We start from the raw sequence: 18,022 nt of genomic DNA on the forward strand, positions 1-18,022 counted from the left end.
CAGCTTTCATTTTATGTTCAGAAGCTCAACATACAAATCCCTCATGCCCAATCTTTTCAGAAGTGCCACCACTTTCATCTTTTTCGTCTACTTCTCATGAGGAAATAACACCGGGGTGAACTTATTTCAATCTGAACATGAAATATGTTGTTGCAAGCAGCTATTAAGGCAAAGGTAATTCAAAAGGAAGTTGAGTAAGTATTGGGAAAGAAAGAATGTAAAATTTTATGGAATTGCAATAGGCTGCAGCTGATGTGCACTGGGACAGTGTGCCAAATGGTCTCTTTCACTGTAAAATCAATCATTACCTACTCCTTATGCTAATAGAGAAGTAGGTGGAAGCATCACTTTGTGTGTGTTCTCTCAAATGTTCTAATATACACCAATTCAAAAATTTGCACACAATCGGGCGGCATGGTGGCACAGTGGTTAGCAATGCTGCTTCACAGCTCCAGAGACCTGGGTTCAATTCCCATCCTGGGTCACTGATGTATGGAGCTTACATATTCTCCCTGTGTCTGTGGGGGTTTCCTCCGGGGGCTCCGGTTTCCTCCCACAATCCAAAAATATGTGGGTTAGGTTGATTGGCCAAGCTAAATTACCTCTTAGTGTCCCGGGATGTGTTGGTTAGAGGAGTTAGCAGGTAAAATGTATGGGGTTACAGGGATCGAGCCTGGGCGGGATTGTTTTCTGTGCAGGCTCAATGGATCAAATGAACAAAGAATAGCAACAGGCCCTCCGGCCCTGCAAACCTGTGCTGACCACATACTCCTATCTAGACAAACCGCCTGTATCCCTTTATTCCCTGTCTGTTCATTTGTCTATCCAGATATCTTAAATGTCGCTAACGTGTTTGCCTCAACCACCTCACTTGGCAATGCATTCCAGGCCCCCAACCCCCTCATTGAAAAAAAAACTTCCCCTGCACATCTCCACTGAACCTTTCCCCCACTTACCTTGAAATTGTGCCCCATTGTACTTGTCATTTCTGCCCCGGGAAAAAGCTTCCAACTGTTCACCCTATCTATACTCTTCATAATTTTATAAACTTTCAGGTCGCCCCCTCAGTCTCTGTCTTTCCAGAAAGAACTATTCAATTTCAATTCCAGTCTATTCAATTTCTCCTTGTAGCTAATACTCTCCACACCAGGCAACATCCTGTTAAACATTTCTTGTACTCTCTCCAGAGCCTTCACATCTCTAGTAGTGTGGTGACCTGAATTGGACACAGTATTCCAAATGTGGCCTCACCAACGTTTTAAACAACTGTAACATAATTGGGTATAAAAGTTGACAAATGTCCTGTCTGATGAAGGCAAGCATGCCATATGCTTTCTTCGCCACCTTTTCCACCTGTGCTGCCATTTTTAAGAATGTGTACCTGTACTCCTAGATCTCTGTGTGTCTATGCTCCTGATGATTCTGCCATTTATTTTGTAGCTCCTACCAGAATTAGATCTACCAAAATTAATCACCTTGCATTTGTCTGGATTAAGTTCCATCTGCCATTTCTCCTCCCAATTTTCCAGCTTATCTATATCCTGCTGTATTCTCTGACAATCTTCATCACTGTCTGCAACTCCAGCAATCTTAGTGTCAGAATGGCCTTCTTTTGCACTGTAGGGTTTTTATGTTTCTATCAGTTAAAACTGAAAAGCAGGACTCTAACGACTCGCTCCTATACAGTGAATTGGCATGCTCAAATTACATATTATTCATTGCTCCTTTAAGTTGACTTTAAGGGTGGTATTTAATGGAGAAAATATTGGTCTTGCCTACACGCCACAGAGCTGGCAAAAGCCTAGTGTGACCTCTGTTCAGGAAGGCTCGTCAAATTAACTGGACAACAGCAGGTCTTTGCAGGAATCCAGGATTTTGAGGAAGGAACTCCTGGTTTCTGAGAGCCACCAGACAGTCAGAGGCTAACAGCTCTTCATTGTTCGGTAACGCCACTAGGGTGGTGGTAATTACTGCTTGTACTACACCTGGCTGGATATACAGATGGGTGATGACGAAAGGGTGATCCATGCAAGAAGGGAGGAATTTGGCTGCAAGGGCAAGGTGTACCTCGATTTTCCACACCCCCCCCCCCCCCCCCCCCGCCCTTCTTGATGCTGGTCCCTTGATCAGGCAGCCTTTGAATGAGAGATGAGAGACAATCCTGCCTCAAGGTCACCAACAAGCAACTCAACAAGGTTTTCCCACTTGGCAAACCCCTGCCTGCCACTTTGTAAATACCATCAGTGATAGGATGAATTCCTTAATTGGGAAATTTGGGCAGTGGGATGGGTAGGTGTTACTATGGGCCTTCCTGCTGCAGATCTAATTGGAACAAAGGTGGGAATGTGCCAGATTCCCAACACCTCACATCTTCCACCTGATTAAATGTTTTCCCCAACACCAAACATGCCAATGGGGAAGGTATTAAATTCCACTGTGTTATTAAATTGCCTGAAAAATTCTTCTATTCTGTATGATGTGCTGACAGCGAGAGAACACTAGCATAAGCAGTTAACAGGTCCTAATTCAATGCAGATGAAAATAAAATATTTGGCAGTGCCAAGTAACGTTTCATCCTGCCACTGTAAATAACTGAAATAGTGCCACAGTGTGTATGTCTGAGCTACTATTGTGCATAAAATTTACTCTAACATTTATACCTTATTACTTTCCGCACATTGCAATAGTGGTTACACTTCAAAAGTATTCATTGGTTCTAAAGCACTTTGGGAAGTCCTGAAGTTGGAAAAGGCACTATTTAATTGCAAGTGTTTTCTATTAACCCATTGGCGAAGGTTGAGGGAAATAGAATTATGATTAAACACAGAGCATCTAGCATCTAACGCTGTAGCAGGGTGTACTGACATGACATGAAATTTCCTACACGTAAAGAATCTGAGTCATTGGCCTAGGAACTGCCTGAAGGAGATTTGGAATAGAGGCTAGGTTATTTTCCCATGCTCTTGCACATCACTTGGCTAACAGTGTTGACAGTGCCTTGGAAGCAATAGTCATTGTCCTTTTATGTTCTCACACTATAATGATTACAAATTGAGATCCTATATTTAATCTCATTGTGCAACATTTTTAAAGATCATTACTGTAGTGTAGTAATCATTACATTATTCCAAGATTTTTGAAACCAAGCAGGTTTTGTAAGGAATAAGAACAGAAAAAGCTTCACCATGAAAAGTCATTGATCTGAAAGATGAGCCCTGTTTTTTCCCTCCATGGACACTGCTAGAACAGCTGAACATTTCCAGCATTTTCTCCATTTATTTCAGATTTCCAACATCTGTAGTGTTTGTTTGCTTTTGTACTGGATTTTACCAAGGCACAATATCATTCAAATAGGAATTTGTTGTGCCTATGTATAGACGATGCTTATCATAACAAAATCTTGGCTAACATTTTTCTAGTCCTAGTGAAATTTTCATATTACGGAGAAGAGCTCCTTCTATATTAGGGAAAAAGAACATGACTTGTCTCTCTTAGTTTGTAATGGATAGGAATGACAATAATGTCAATTTAATTCTAATTGATCATAGTTTCTTCAATGCTGAATGTAAATACATCTGAAAATGTTTTTTGTTGATAAATAATAACAAAACTACTCACTATATTTTAAAATGAATATCTTATTAGTTTTCTTCTCTTTAGCTTGCGGGCCTTGTCTGTGGTTTTGTGATCAAGCTGCATACATGTTTACAAGACCAGGGCTTCCTACTGCAGCTTCACACTGTGGGTTTACTGGTGCAGTTTGAAGGTCTTCTCAGCACATACAGTGAGTAACCCACCTTGTTTTATTAGCACACACTGCTTAACTGTAGGAAAGCTCTTTCAGATAAAGGTGCTTGTTGAAGATGACCAATTTGTCCTGCTGATGGTCAGAACACAAAGTTCAAGAGCAATTGAATATTGAAGTGTTGAACTAGGCTAATAAGACACCCTGTGGATAACAGCAAGCAATGGCTGAACAACATGCAATAATATGGTCTATCATTTGTTGCCTCAAACGTGTGAACCCTAGGCAAGAAAAATTAGTGTATATAAATCAAATATCAATTTCTCCACATGCCTTATTATATATATTGTGTAATTTTAACTGATTACTGTTCATGTTTTACTTGTAGAGTCCAAATCGTCTGTTAATGGAACTAATGGTGCATTACTATCATTAATTATTGGAGCAATACAAACCAGGCTTAATGTAATACTCAGCTTTGGATATTCCTTCAGTACGTTGTTCTAGATTCTTCCTTTGCATCTTCCCCTGTATCAAATCTGCATTTCTACAGACCAGGGAAGTCAGTCAAGAAATTGAGGAAACATTTTAAAATTAAGGAAATTGAAGCACCGTGTTCAGTAATCTTGTGCAACTTGTCAAATGAGAGCATTTTCACACTTAATTTATCATATACTCTGTTATCATCTAAGAAGTTCTGCCACCTACTTCCTCTGAGCGAGGAATTAGTAATGGGAGTTACGGGAGTGTCATTGATTTAAAATTGTTACCAAATATATTAAGGAGAGACTTTACAAGAAATATCTTTATCTGGGTGATTGTTGAAGAGTGGATTGCTTTGACAGAGGGAATGTTCGAAACAATGACCATTGCATCTTCTAAGAACGAATTGGATAGTTTTTGAAACAGGGGAAGCTTTGGAGAGGAAGTGGGATTAGTTTTAGGTTGCTTTTGCAAAGAGTTTGCTCAGATGTGGTGAGAGAAATGGCCTCATTTTGTGCCCTGCACTTCTATTGTATTTGTAGTGTAAGTGGCACAAGAAAGTAAGATAACTTATTGCCTTTGGAGCATTACTTAAGAATAATGCTGTTTTGTAGACTCATTCAAAAGTTTTATCTGAGGATACAATTTTTAAATTAGTTATGAATAAAAATAAATTAAATAGGCTGATACCGGAGTTGAGGGGGTTGAGCTATGAGGAGAGGCTGAATAAACTAGGCTTGTACTCGTTAGAGTTTAGAAGAATGAGGGGAGATCTCATTGAGACGTATAAGATGATGAATGGGATGGATAGGATAGAGGTGGAGAGACTCTTCCCGCTCAAAAAAGACAGTAGGACTAGGGGGCACAGCCTCAAGATAAAGGGGGGGCGGTTTAGAACGGAGTTGAGGAGGAACTTCTTCACTCAAAGGGTGGTGAATCTCTGGAATTCTCTGCCCGTTGAAGTGGTGGAGGCTGCCTCGCTAAATATTTTTAAGAAGCGGGTTGATGGGTTTTTGATAAGAGAGGGGATTAAGGGTTATGGGGAGAGGGCGGGAATGTGGAAATGAGCCACGACAGATCAGCCATGATCTTATTGAATGGCGGGGCAGGCTCGAAGGGGCAGATGGCCTACTCCTGCTCCTATTTCTTATGTTCTTATGTAAAACTTATTAAAAATTGAGGTCTTTCGGTTAGGATTGCCATCATCACTATTTTTCAAGGTTAATGTCAACATATTTCACTTCAGCTCCCAGCAACTTCCTCTGCTAGAACTTCACTTCAAATACAACAAAAGTGACAGCAGAATTATGCAGTCATTGCTGGGTGCTTCCTCTTCAACTGGAGAAGTACTCCAGTGTTAAGAGCCACACTGATGTTAAATGCAAGGGTATATGTTCAATTTGGTATACTGTGAGAAAAGATGCAAACCAGGGAGGAACAGTGAAATCTTGTTGTGATCAATGAATAAGGTACATTCATTAACTTAAAAGAAAACATGCAACAAGAAACAGTATGCTTAACCACACTGCTGGCTATACACACACAGTTTTTGATGAAGTTACCCTTTGTTCCCAACTACCTATGTTTCCTCAGCTCTCAGAAATGCCCCCTTTTTTACTCAAACAAACATATCTGATATATAACTCGATAAGCTAAATACAGCAGATTTTTACTACCCAAAGGTTATTTGAACATGTTTGGTAAAGTTGCCTTCAGTTTCAGGGAAGGGATGATCTTCTCTGTTCGAGGTTTGGATTTTAAGCAGCAGCTTTTTAACAATAAATTGTTTTTGGTCGAGTCTGCTTTCTATGCTGGGTGTGGCTATGATATTAGCTACTACTATTGTGTCCCTATCTACAATCATGTTATGCATTTTCATTTACCCACCCTGTGGACCCAGCTTTTAGCATCTAAGAGCCAATTCTCTTATTTCTCCACTTTGAAGTTATCTCTGCACCCCAATGTTTTCCCCCAGTCACAAAAGTAAACACTAGCTTCTCTCACTGGTATACTAAGTCACATATCAAAACATTCCTTCAAACAGCTGCACCCTTTTATCTCCTCTCTTTATTTTATTTCCATTTTATTTTTTAATTTTAATTTTCCTCACTATTTAACATCAGAAATGTGGTTTCTGTTTGTAAACGATGTTTCTGATGAAGTTACTGCAGTGGAACAGGAATTGCTCCAACAAAATTGTAGGCACGTGAGTTATTTGCTGAACTTTACTTTGTCATGCACTAACAGTAAAATTTTCAGTAAGTCCAAATATCCAATCTTTGTACCCTTAATTAAACACGACACACTTTGCATATAGCAAATTAGAAATATTTCTTCCTTAATCTTTATTCTTCAATAATCATTTTTACTGTCCTGCATTTTATAACTTGCATTTATCCCTCACCTTTGCAAAAAAAATTCATTAATTATTGGAATAAATATAGATAAGTGAATTATCCATTCAAATAACTGACAAATTGCCCTGATATTTGAGATGTTGTTATTGCAAATAAATGTCTTTAGAGGGCCCCAGAGCCTATTCTACTTCAGGCCTCTGAAACATTTTGTTCTATTTTTAGTTCATTTTCTGCTTTCTCTGGGTACAACTTTCTATCTTTGCACAGTTTTTTCTACTGTCTTTCTGATTACTTTGCTCTCTTGGAAACCTAGAGCCATATTTGCTGTTTGTCTTTGTCTCACTCATTGTTATTACTTCTAGTTCGGGAGGGTTTTTGTTTATTTTGGCGCTCCGTAGCGGGAGATAGGCGCGGGGGCTGCTGGGAAGGGAGCGCGGGAGTATAAAAAGAAGGCCAAGGTAGATAGCGGGCAGTGTCGGGAGCGGGCAGCGGAGTGAGGCGGGAAGCAGAGTGAGAGGTAAAAGGGCTTAAGCTCACTGGGCTTGGGCGAGCACAGGCTCGGTAACAGGAATTAATAGGACACCTTAAAAGGGGGCAAACATAATGGCAGGGTCTAGGGTTACACGTGTTCACTGTGTTCGTTGTCATATGTGGACATTTCTGGAGACAGCACATCTCCCGAAAGCCCACATATGCGGGAAATGTCTAGAGGTGCAGCGATTAAGGGCCCAGGTGAGGCAGCTGGAACTGAGGCTGGAGGATATGTTTTTAGTTAGGGAAAATGAGGAAATAATGGATAGGGACAGTAACACTGAGCAGATACCAGGACCTAGGAGGAGAGATGGATGGGTTACAGTTAGGAAGAGCGAAAAGAAAAGGAGTCATGGCACTAGGACCACCCCGGAGGAATTACCCCGGAATATCAAGGGTGGGGTGACAGCTGGGGTAGAGAAGGCAAGGGAGGGAGATCAGAATACCTCGGAGGAAGGGAAGAGTGCAGGGTGTGAGATAGTGGTGGGGGATGGGAAAGTCAAAGGGATTGACAGGCGGTTCTGTGGGCAAAAGCGGGACTCCAGGATGGTAGTCTGCCTCCCTGGAGCAGGGGTACAGGATGTTTCAGAAAGGGTAGAGGGAATTTTGAAGGGTGGAGGGACTGAGTCTGATGTGATAGTGCACGTAGGAGAGAAGGATGTAGGAACAAAGTGCAGGGGGGACATACGTAGGCAGTTCAGGGAGTTGGGGGCTAGGCTGAAATGTAGGGCCTCCAGGGTGGCGTTCTCTGGGCTGCTGCCAGTGCCTGGGGCTAGCAGGGCTAGAAATAATGAGATACTCCAACTAAATGCGTGGTTGAAGGATTGGTGTAGGGCAGAGGGTTTTAGATTCGTAGACCACTGGGAAGTCTTTATGAAAGAGGGGCAAATATGCAAGAGGGATGGGGTACAATTAACTGGGAAGGGCGTGCATATCTTAGCTGGAAGGTTAGCTGGAGTGTTTCGGCAGGGTTTAAACTAATATGGAGGGGGGGTGGGGAGGTGGACGGAACTGGGATTGGGGATAGGGTAAGCCTGGAGGGTAGGAAGAAGGATCGGATTGTTTCTGAGGGTCTTCGGTGCATGTGTTTCAATGCTAGGAGTGTGACTGGCAAAACAGATGAACTGAAGGCATTAATGTTCGAAAGGAAGTTGGAAGTGGTGGCGGTGACAGAGACTTGGTTAAAGGAAGGGCAGGACTGGCAGTTGAATGTTCCTGGGTATAAGTGCTTCAGGCATGATAGGGGTGGGTCACTGAGAGGTGGGGGAGTGGCGTTGTTAGTTAAGGATTGCATCATAGCAGTGCAGAGGGAGGGAGGTATAGAGGATATAGGAATCGAGTCGCTATGGGTGGAGTTGAGGAATAGGAAGGGAGATGTTACTATGTTGGGTGTGTACTACAGACCGCCCAACAGCCCGAGGGCTGTGGAAGAAGGGATAAGCAGGGACATTCTAGATAAGTGCAGGAAGAATAGGGTGGTGGTAGTGGGAGATTTTAATCTCCCTGGGGTAGATTGGAAGGTGCCGAGATCAGAGGGTGCTGACGGGGAGGAATTTGTACAGTGTGTAATGGAAGGATCCCTGGAGCAGTATGTGGATAGCCCGACCAGAGAGGGGGCTATACTGGACTTGGTTCTGGGGAATGAGCCTGGGCAGGTGGTTGACGTTGAAGTAGGAGAGCATGTGGCTAACAGTGACCACAACTCTGTCTGGTTTAAGATATTAATGGATAAAGATGAAGACTGTCCTAAGGGGAGGGTGTTAAACTGGGGGAGGGCTAGATACAACCGGATTAGGCAGGATCTTAAAGATACGGACTGGGGTAAGCTGTTTGATAGCAGGTCGACGCTGGGTATGTGGGAGTCTCTCAAGGGAAAACTAAAATCTTTGCAGGAAAGACATGTGCCGGTCAAGAGGAAGGATGGGAAGGGTAGGATTAGAGAGCCGTGGGTAACTAGGGATATTGAGGACCTGGTCAGGAGGAAGAGGGAGGCGTACATTAGATCTAGGCATTTGAGGACAGAGATAGCATTAGAAGAATACAGAGAATGTAGGAGAGAACTTAAAAGGGGCATCAGAAAGGCAAAAAGGGGCCACGAAATGGCTTTGGCGGGTAGGATTAAGGAAAATCCTAAGGCATTTTACTCCTGTGTTAGAAACAAAAGGATGGTTAGAGGGAAGATTGGTCCTCTCAGGGACAGAGGAGGGGAACTATGCTTGGAGCCTGGGGGAATGGGGGAGATCTTGAATGAATACTTTGCGTTGGTATTCACGCAGGAGAGGGGCCTGATGTCTGGTGCTGTGCTTGAGGAGTTTGAGGATCCGTTGAGGGAAATAGTCATCACGAGGGAAGAGGTGTTGGGACTTTTAGACAGGTATAAAGACGGATAAATCTCCGGGGCCTGATGGCATCTATCCCAGGCTGCTAAGGGAGGTGAGGGATGAAATTGCCTCTGACGCAAATCTTTGTCTCTTCTTTGGACACAGGTGAGGTCCCAGAGGATTGGCACATTGCAAATGTAGTACCGTTGTTTAAAAAGGGTCAGAGGGATAACCCAGGGAATTATAGGCCGGTGAGCTTGACTTCAGTTATAGGCAAGCTAATGGAGAGGATCCTCAAGGATAGGATGTATGAACATCTGGAGCGCTGCAATCTGATCAGGGATACGCAGCATGGCTTCGTTACAGGGAGGTCGTGCCTTACGAATCTAGTGGAATTTTTTGAAGAGGTGACAAAAACGGTTGACGAAGGACAAGCCGTTGATGTCGTCTATATGGATTTCAGTAAGGCGTTTGACAAGGTCCCTCATGGTAGGCTGATAGAAAAGGTGAAGGCTCATGGGATACAAGGCCAGGTATGTAGCTGGGTGGAGAACTGGCTTGGGAGGAGGAGACAGCGGGTAGTAGTGGAAGGCTCCTTTTCCAATTGGAGGTCTGTCACCAGTGGTGTGCCGCAGGGCTCGGTACTAGGACCTCTTCTATTTGTAGTATATATTGATGACTTGGAAGAGGGGGTAGGTGGTGTGATCAGCAAATTTGCTGATGACACTAAGATGGTTGGATTGGCGGGTACTGAGGAGCAGTGCCTGGCAATGCAACAGGACATAGGCTGGTAGATTGGGCAGATAGATGGCAAATGGAATTTAATCCGGAGAAATGCGAGGTGATGCACTTTGGCCGGAATAATGTGGAGGGGAGTTATACGATAAAAGGTAGAACTATCCGGAGTATAGATATGCAGAGAGACCTGGGGGTGCAAGTGCACAAGTCCCTGAAGGTGTCAGTGCAGGTGCAGAATGCGATGAGGAAAGCGTATGGTATGTTAGCCTTCATAGGAAGGGGTATAGAATATAAGAGTAGGAGTCTGATGTTGCAGTTGTATAGAACGTTGGTTAGGCCTCACTTGGAGTACTGCGTCCAGTTCTGGTCGCCGTACTACCGGAAGGATGTAGAGATCCTGAAGAGAGTGCAGAGGAGATTTACCAGGATGCTGCCTGGTATGGAAGGGCTGTCTTACGAGGAAAGATTGAACGAACTTGGGCTGTTTTCCCTTGAGAGACGTCGGCTGAGGGGGGATCTAATAGGGGTTTATAAGATTATGAAGGGGATAGATAGAGTAAATGGTGGTAAGCTTTTTCCGCTATTAGAAATGGATAGAACGAGGGGTCACGGGCTTAGGGTGAGGGGGGCTAGGTATAAGACAAATATTAGAGGGCAGCTTTTCACGCAAAGGGTAGTGGGGGTGTGGAATGCACTGCCGAGTAAGGTGGTGGAAGCAGGCACGCTAGGGTTGTTTAAGAGTCACTTAGACAGCCACATGAGCGGTCTACATATAGGGGGATATAGCAGGCCTTACTAAACATTGTAGGCTTGGGATTCCGTTTTTGCCTCAGGGATGTTGCAGTCTTTGCCTGTTTAATAATGAATTTTTTGTCTCCACAGGCATTTAAGTCCACCTTGTTGACCAGCAAGGGGCATGCATGCGGCAGGTTGTAGTGAGCTGCTCTTGGATGTTGCTTCGGGAGTTGCCTATTGCTTCATGTCGTTAGTGTGCTTAAACTGGACCATCTCGAGGGCAACATGACAGCTCAGAGACTATCTCTGTTGCTGTGCGGACACATGGATTTGGGCCTGTGTCTGTGGGAGTTTGCGCGTTCTCCCCGTGGTTGCGTGGGTTTCCTCCGGGTGCTCCGGTTTCCTCCCACATCCCAAAGATGTGCTTTTAGGCTGATTGATTGGGTAACAAATTGTCCCTATATTGGACCTCCCTGATCCTCGCACATTAGGCGTAGACTAAAATCATGAATAGGTCACTGAGACAATGGGACAGCGGCGCGGGCTCGTTGGGCCGAAGGGCCTGTTTCCCGTGCTGTGTTGTTCTTTGTTATTTCCACTGTTATTTCTACACCAGCTCTTCACCCCTGCAAAGTCCCCCTTGCAACATTTCAGGCCTCTGCCAAAAACAGGCTGGTAAAGTAGAAGACTGGCATAGTTATATTCATCAGTTAATACTTCATAAACAGTATGCCAGACGCTGTCATCCCTAGGAATGTCCTGTCCCACTGGCAGGACAAAGCCACAGTAAGAAGTGTCAGATTAACACCAGGTTAAAGTCCAACAGGTTTATTTGGTAGCAAATGTGTTGTGAGACTTCTTACTGTGTTGACCTCAGTGCATCGCTGGCATCTCCATAACAGGACAGAGCTACCACAGGTGGCAGCACAAGGTATATAGTCGGGAAGAGCTGCCCTTAGAGTCCTCAACATTGATTCCACGCTCATTGCATTAGGTGAACCATAGACTAGGAAACATCTTTGCTGATTGTGATTGTCAACATCAGTTGAAAGACAGATTGCTTAACCTGTAATTTATGGAATTAAAATTCATATAATTTTAGTGCACACCATGCATATCTATTTCCCAGTTGACTGAAATGAGCTCATAATTAAAGTCTTTCACCCTCCATTTCTTCATAGTAACTCACTACTGTGCCCACTTTGTGGCCTTGAAACCCTTCGTAAAATAAAGTGTCCAAAAGTGAAAACAGTATTCTAACTAAAAGTTAACCAGCTGCTCTTTGCCTTCTTAGGGTGACATGGTGGCATTGTGGTTAGCATTGCTGCCTCACAGCACTAGGGACCCAAGTACAATTCCAGCCTCGGGACTGTCAGGGTGGAGTTTGCACATTCTCCCTGTGTCTGCATGGGTTTCCTCCATGTGCTCCGGTTTCCTCCCACAATCCAAAGATGTGTGGGCTATGTTGATTGGCCATGGTAAATTGCCTCTTAATGTCGGGGGATTAACAGGATAAATTCATGGGGTTACAAGAATAGGGTCTGGGTGGAATTGTTGGTGCAGGCTTGATGGGCCAGATGGCCTCCTTCACTGTTGGGGTTTTGTGATGTAAGAATGCTGGTCTTCTATGATCTTATTTTATGATTATTTATGAAACCAAGAATTCTGTATTCTCTTTTTTAATAAAATCTATTTATCACCTTTTCTGTTTCCACTTTTAAACACCCGTGTGGTTGACAATAAGTCGCTCTGATTTTCAACTCCTTTTAAAGTTTTAGAACTCAGCTTATTTTTCCTCTCATTCTTCCTTACAGATAGGTATTACCTCACAATTGTCTGTATTAATTTGGTCTACCACCTATCCATATCCTTTTGCTATCTTCCCGACCACAACTTGATGCACTTCCAATTTTCTGTCCTTGTCAAATGTTGATATTGTGTGCTCAATTTGTGAAATACACATTACTTATGTATATGGTACATAAATCGCTCCCAACACAAACCATTGTGAAATGTCACTTAGCACATTCAGAGTGACTTCTATTTCCACGCTATTTGCTTGCTGCACACTAACCATCAATTTGTAGATGTGACCAAATTCAGATACCATATTCTTTGCATCGATTTCTATATCCGATATCAAGGCTAGATGTTACAAAAATAACTAAAGGACAAAACTAAAGGGTCTGTATGTAAATGTACATAGCATTCAAAACAGAACAGCTGAACTAATAGTGAAAATAGAAACATGTGAGGACAATCTGACAGCTATTACAGAGACATGGCTGCAGGCTAACATAGATAGGGACCTCAATGTTGAAGGGTAATGACATTTATGAAAAACAAAAAGCTAGGAAAAGATGGGGTGACTCTGTCAATTAATAATGTTAATTAGCACCTTAGAGAGGGATGATCTACATTCAGGGAACTAGAACGTGGAAGCAGTTTGAGTATGGATGAGAAATGGTAAAGACAAAAGGTCACTATGAATGTTCACTAACAGAACACTCATGGTAGGTCAAAGTACAAACTGTGTATGCAGTAAAATCTACATTTCACTTGTCAAGAATTCTTCAATGAGATTACTCTTGAGGACAAATCATTGCTTACAGTTACCTGTTTAAACCTGAAATATGGGTCAAAATGGCTAACAATGTAATTATTCTTAGGTTTTTGTTGACAGACGTTTGATTTGTCTGAAATAAATTACAAAGCCTCCTGGCAAAACCATGTGCTCAGGCCTCACCTTTGTCGAAAATTTTTTATTTTTGTTTCCAAATAATGTAGCAATCTTACTAACAGTTGAGCTATTTGGGAGCTTGTTCACAGATTTTAAGTTACTTTGGCAAAACTGTGATAGCTTTCACACCTTGTTGGGGAACGGGTGATGGTCAATATCTCCTATGTTGTACTTGGCTACATAATGATTTTGACAGTTTGCCAATCTGCTAATAACCACAAATTGACATTGGGAAATTTATCCTGATTCAATCTCAGTAAGTACATAACATTTTCAACTTTGGGCTATTTTCAGAGTACATCAATGTATTTTAACTAGACTGGAGCAAGGCGGCTGCCTGCTGTTACTTAATAGGAGATACCATTGGGTTTGTCAAACAAGGTCACAGCCAAGCATAGGTCTTGATGGACCAACATGGGGGCAAAAGGGCAGAAAAAGATGTGTGATGAGTCTCATTAACTTTATTTTCAGACAACATTACCAATATCTATTTACCAAGGATCATTTCACTCTTGATGGAGATCTGTTGGATTTGTAGAAAAGTTATTGATATTTAAAGGGTGTCTGTTTTAAACTTCAGGTGAAGAGATTGGAATGCTGGAGGATATGTCAATTGCAATTATAGATTTACAAAAAGTGGCATTCAAAGTTGTTGAAGCACATTTGGAGGAGAATGCCAGTGCCGACCTTTATCCCATTGTGACTGGAATCCGGTAAGCAGTATTTTTCAGAACTCTGAAACAAGTTATTACATTATCATGTCACTGTCTAATCTTGTCAGATTTTAGTGTCTGTCAAAACGCTGCAACATTTTACAATTAATATGGTTTGAATATACGCTGTATTGAATATTGCAATCAGTGAAATCTGACCAAACATCGTTGGTTTGAGACTTTGGCTGGACCTCTATCACCTCGTCTGCCACGAAATTGGCATGGACAAGGGTCCAACAACGGAAATCTCCCTTGACCCTGGGCAGGGATTTCGACTCTCGCCTGAGCAGGGTCGTAAAATCCCACCCATTGCGTGCATAATAAATTGCGAAGGTGACGAGGATTTTGGACACACTTGGGAAGCAGATTGTAAGTGCCCATGTGAGGTGACGTAGATGTGAAACTATTTCATGTCAGAAGCTTTTGTTGGAATCTGATCCACGTTCCTAGAATATACTGGTTATCCAAATCGATGAATTTGCTGCTGGGAAACTTGATTTAGCTTTTTAAATGTTGGAAGCTGGCTCAGGCATCTGCGCTTTCCTGCTATTCAACTTTAGCAAGTGCCTGATTTCTCATTTCAAATTGGCCAAGTCTGCATTAGTAATTACAAGGTGAATTTGCTGTTTGGACGCAATTGGGATGGGAATTCTGTGATGCAAGCAATCCCACTGACCAAATTTGTATGAACATTTTTTTACTGGGCATTTGTAATTCACATAAGTAGGGAGACTTCCTGACAATATCCTTGCTTCCCTGAAGAAACACCTGTGCAGCCGACAGGAATTTGAGGCAGCAATTTAAGCAACTGCAATCTCACCTGCAAAATAAAGGAAAAAGGTTTAGACCTGACAATATTTCTGTAAAGTGAAGCGTTCTTGGCCATAGATACTAGAAGTCATGCTGGATGATTTGAGACAAAGGAGAGCTCCTATTTTAACACTGATGGGTAGAAAGGAGAGGTCCAATATGTGGCAGTTGATTGTTAACAATAGGACCCTTGAGGTTGCAATGGATGAAGATGATGCCAAACCTGAGGAAAACTGTCCAGGTACGGTTACCCAGGTTTCCTACACCAACTAGCTTTTGGAAATATGCTGCCAGGTATTTCTTCTTAAGCTGTTAATTTTTCATACTGCTTCCAAAGCACTTAGATAATGCTGGAGCTCTTTCAAGGCATAGCCCACAGTCGAGCATAATTTCAAGTTGCAGCTCACCGTAGGAACTGTAGTTACAGTGAAGTACGAAAGGGACTTTGGACAATAAGTCATTTCAATACAACTTAGTTGCATGATCCAAATGCATTTACAAAAACCTAAGAGGAACTGCAGATTGGCATTCACGTGCAATTGTATGTACTCTTGAAATAAGCATTGTCTGAAAGCTGTTATTCAACTTGCAGGACAAGATCATACAAAGCAGAAAAAAGAAACTTGAATAGGTCAAGGATCCATAAATTCCAATTCCATTACTACCTTTAAAGAGAACAGACCTTGATCCACTTTGAAAAATGTAGGGCAAGATTTTCTGGCATCTGTGTTGTGCTTCTCAGCAGTGGGAGGCGGCCCACTGTTGGCTGGCATTGGGATCTTCTGGTGCTGCCACTATATCTATGGGATTTTCCATTGATTCCATTCCACGTCACTGGGAAACCTGTAATGGGGTTGCACTGTAGGTGGGATGGAAAGATCCCGTTGGCATGAAGAACTGGAAGATCTCAGCCTTAAAGTTTAGAGAGAAAGTAATCAGTGAGGAGGACACAAAGAGACTTCAGAAGGATACAGATAGGTTGGGGGAGTAGACGAGCAGATGGCAATTGGAATGCAATCTGGTGAGGTGTGGAGTTATACACTTTGGTAGGGAAACATTTTAAAACAGATTTTTTTGCACAGTAAGAGACTGAGAAATGTTGCTATTCAGAGGGACCTGGATGTCCTTCTACATGGGTCACAAAAAGTTAACGTGCAAGTAAAGCAAGCAATTATAGAAAGGCACCTGGCATTTTAGCTTTTGTTACAAATGGGTTGGAGTACAAGAGTAAAGAAGTCTTAATACAGTTATATGGAGCATGAGATCATGCCCAGAGTACTATGTACAGTTTTGGTCCCCTTGCTGAAAGAAGGGCATACTTACCATAGAAGCAGTGTGTCATGAACCCTGCTGTTGTTATCTGTGAGGGTGTCCCAACTTGCAACATCTGTTCATGGTGATATATAATTTTGTTTACAGGAATGGTTTGAGGTATCACGTGGAAAAGACAGTGAGAAGGTAACGAGCCCAGTCACAATATAGCACTCATTAAAGATTATTTATTACAGTACAGAAAAGACACGTGTATATGAACAAGACAATAATGATCTAAGAAGGAAGTGATTATGGAAAAATTACCCTTTTTGATCCAAAGTATATATAAGAGATCTGAACTCTTTCATAACTTCCAGCTTCCCAAACACCATCCACTTAAATAGCTCTTTTAAGTAAAGGTCGGCTTATAGATATCACACTACAAATTGCAGAGTTATGCTGTGAAACATCTCTTCTTGGTTCAGGGAAGATATGGTTTTAATTGCCTCCGCAAAAGTTTCTGCACTCTTGCTTCTTGTCTGCTCATTAGAATTAGCTTCTACCTGTCAGGTGGAATCTGCTCCTTGCTTCCACTAGTGTTGATGTGAATATGCCGGCGTTGGACTGGGATAAACACAGTAAAAAGCCTGACAACACCAGGTTTAAGTCCAACCAATTTATTTGATAGTACACTCACTAGCTTTCGGGGTTAGTCCCTCTGTCAGGTGAGTCCCTTTGATGTTAGTCCCTTCGTCTCCTGACGAAGGGACTAACCCCGAAAGCTAGTGAGTGTACTATCAAATAAATTGGTTGGACTTAAACCTGGTGTTGTCAGACTTTTTACTGTGTCACTAGTGTTGGCAATTATACTATTTTTCCCTTTGATTGTTTTCTCTGTGCATTTACTGTCTGTCCCCTCAGCTTCTGTGGCTCTAACAAATTGGCATACGTATCTCTCCCTTTGATGGTTCAATCGTCTACCTGAGATGTATGCTATTAACATGACAATGTTTTCTTCTGGTCTGCCTGGCCCGCTAATCTCATTATTGAGTGACTCACTTCTGTGCAATGTCCTCTGAAGTACTGGTGGCTTCTACTTGTTAGTTTTGTTACATTCTTCGCATTGCTTGTTACTAGGCACATTCATGACAGAGTGCAACAAACATTGACTAGACTGGCTCCTGGCATGAGAGATTATTTGATGAGGAGGCATTGAGTAGACTAGGCCTACATTTCTTGGCGTTTAGAGAAGTGGAAGATGATCTAATTGAAACATATAACATTGTACTGGGACTTGGCAAGGTAGGTGCTGAGAAGATGACTTCCCTGGCTAGGGAATCTAGAGAATTACAGTCTCAAAATAAGGGATCGGTCATTTAGGACTGAGATTAGGAGAAATTTCTTCATTGGTATAGATAACTTCAACAACCCACAATCCTTTCAAAGGGCCATAGATGCTGAGTTGTTGAGCATTTTCAGCACAGAGATGGATAGATTTTTGGGTACTAAAGAAATTAAGGGATATGTAGATTGTAGAAGAAGGTGGAGTTGGGGTCGAAGAGGCGGAACTGATTTGAAAGGCCATTTGGTCCTCT

General features: G+C 42.4%; 1 protein-coding gene across 3 annotated transcripts in view; it reads left to right on the forward strand.

Annotated features, from left to right (window-relative positions):
* Positions 1–18,022, forward strand: part of inpp4b (inositol polyphosphate-4-phosphatase type II B) — a 708,475-nt gene that overhangs the window by 625,045 nt on the left and 65,408 nt on the right. For all 3 annotated transcript variants that reach the window (XM_080194015.1, XM_080194035.1, XM_080194025.1), the window contains 3 exons: positions 3,661–3,784; positions 14,231–14,363; positions 16,593–16,631. In XM_080194015.1, coding sequence (XP_080050141.1) covers positions 3,661–3,784; positions 14,231–14,363; positions 16,593–16,631 — 296 coding nt within the window. The remainder of the gene's footprint in view (positions 1–3,660; positions 3,785–14,230; positions 14,364–16,592; positions 16,632–18,022) is intronic.

Source organism: Carcharhinus amblyrhynchos, chromosome 1 (assembly GCF_965287045.1).
Source record: "Carcharhinus amblyrhynchos chromosome 1, sCarAmb.v2.hapA, whole genome shotgun sequence".
Classification (NCBI taxonomy): Eukaryota; Metazoa; Chordata; class Chondrichthyes; order Carcharhiniformes; family Carcharhinidae; genus Carcharhinus; species Carcharhinus amblyrhynchos.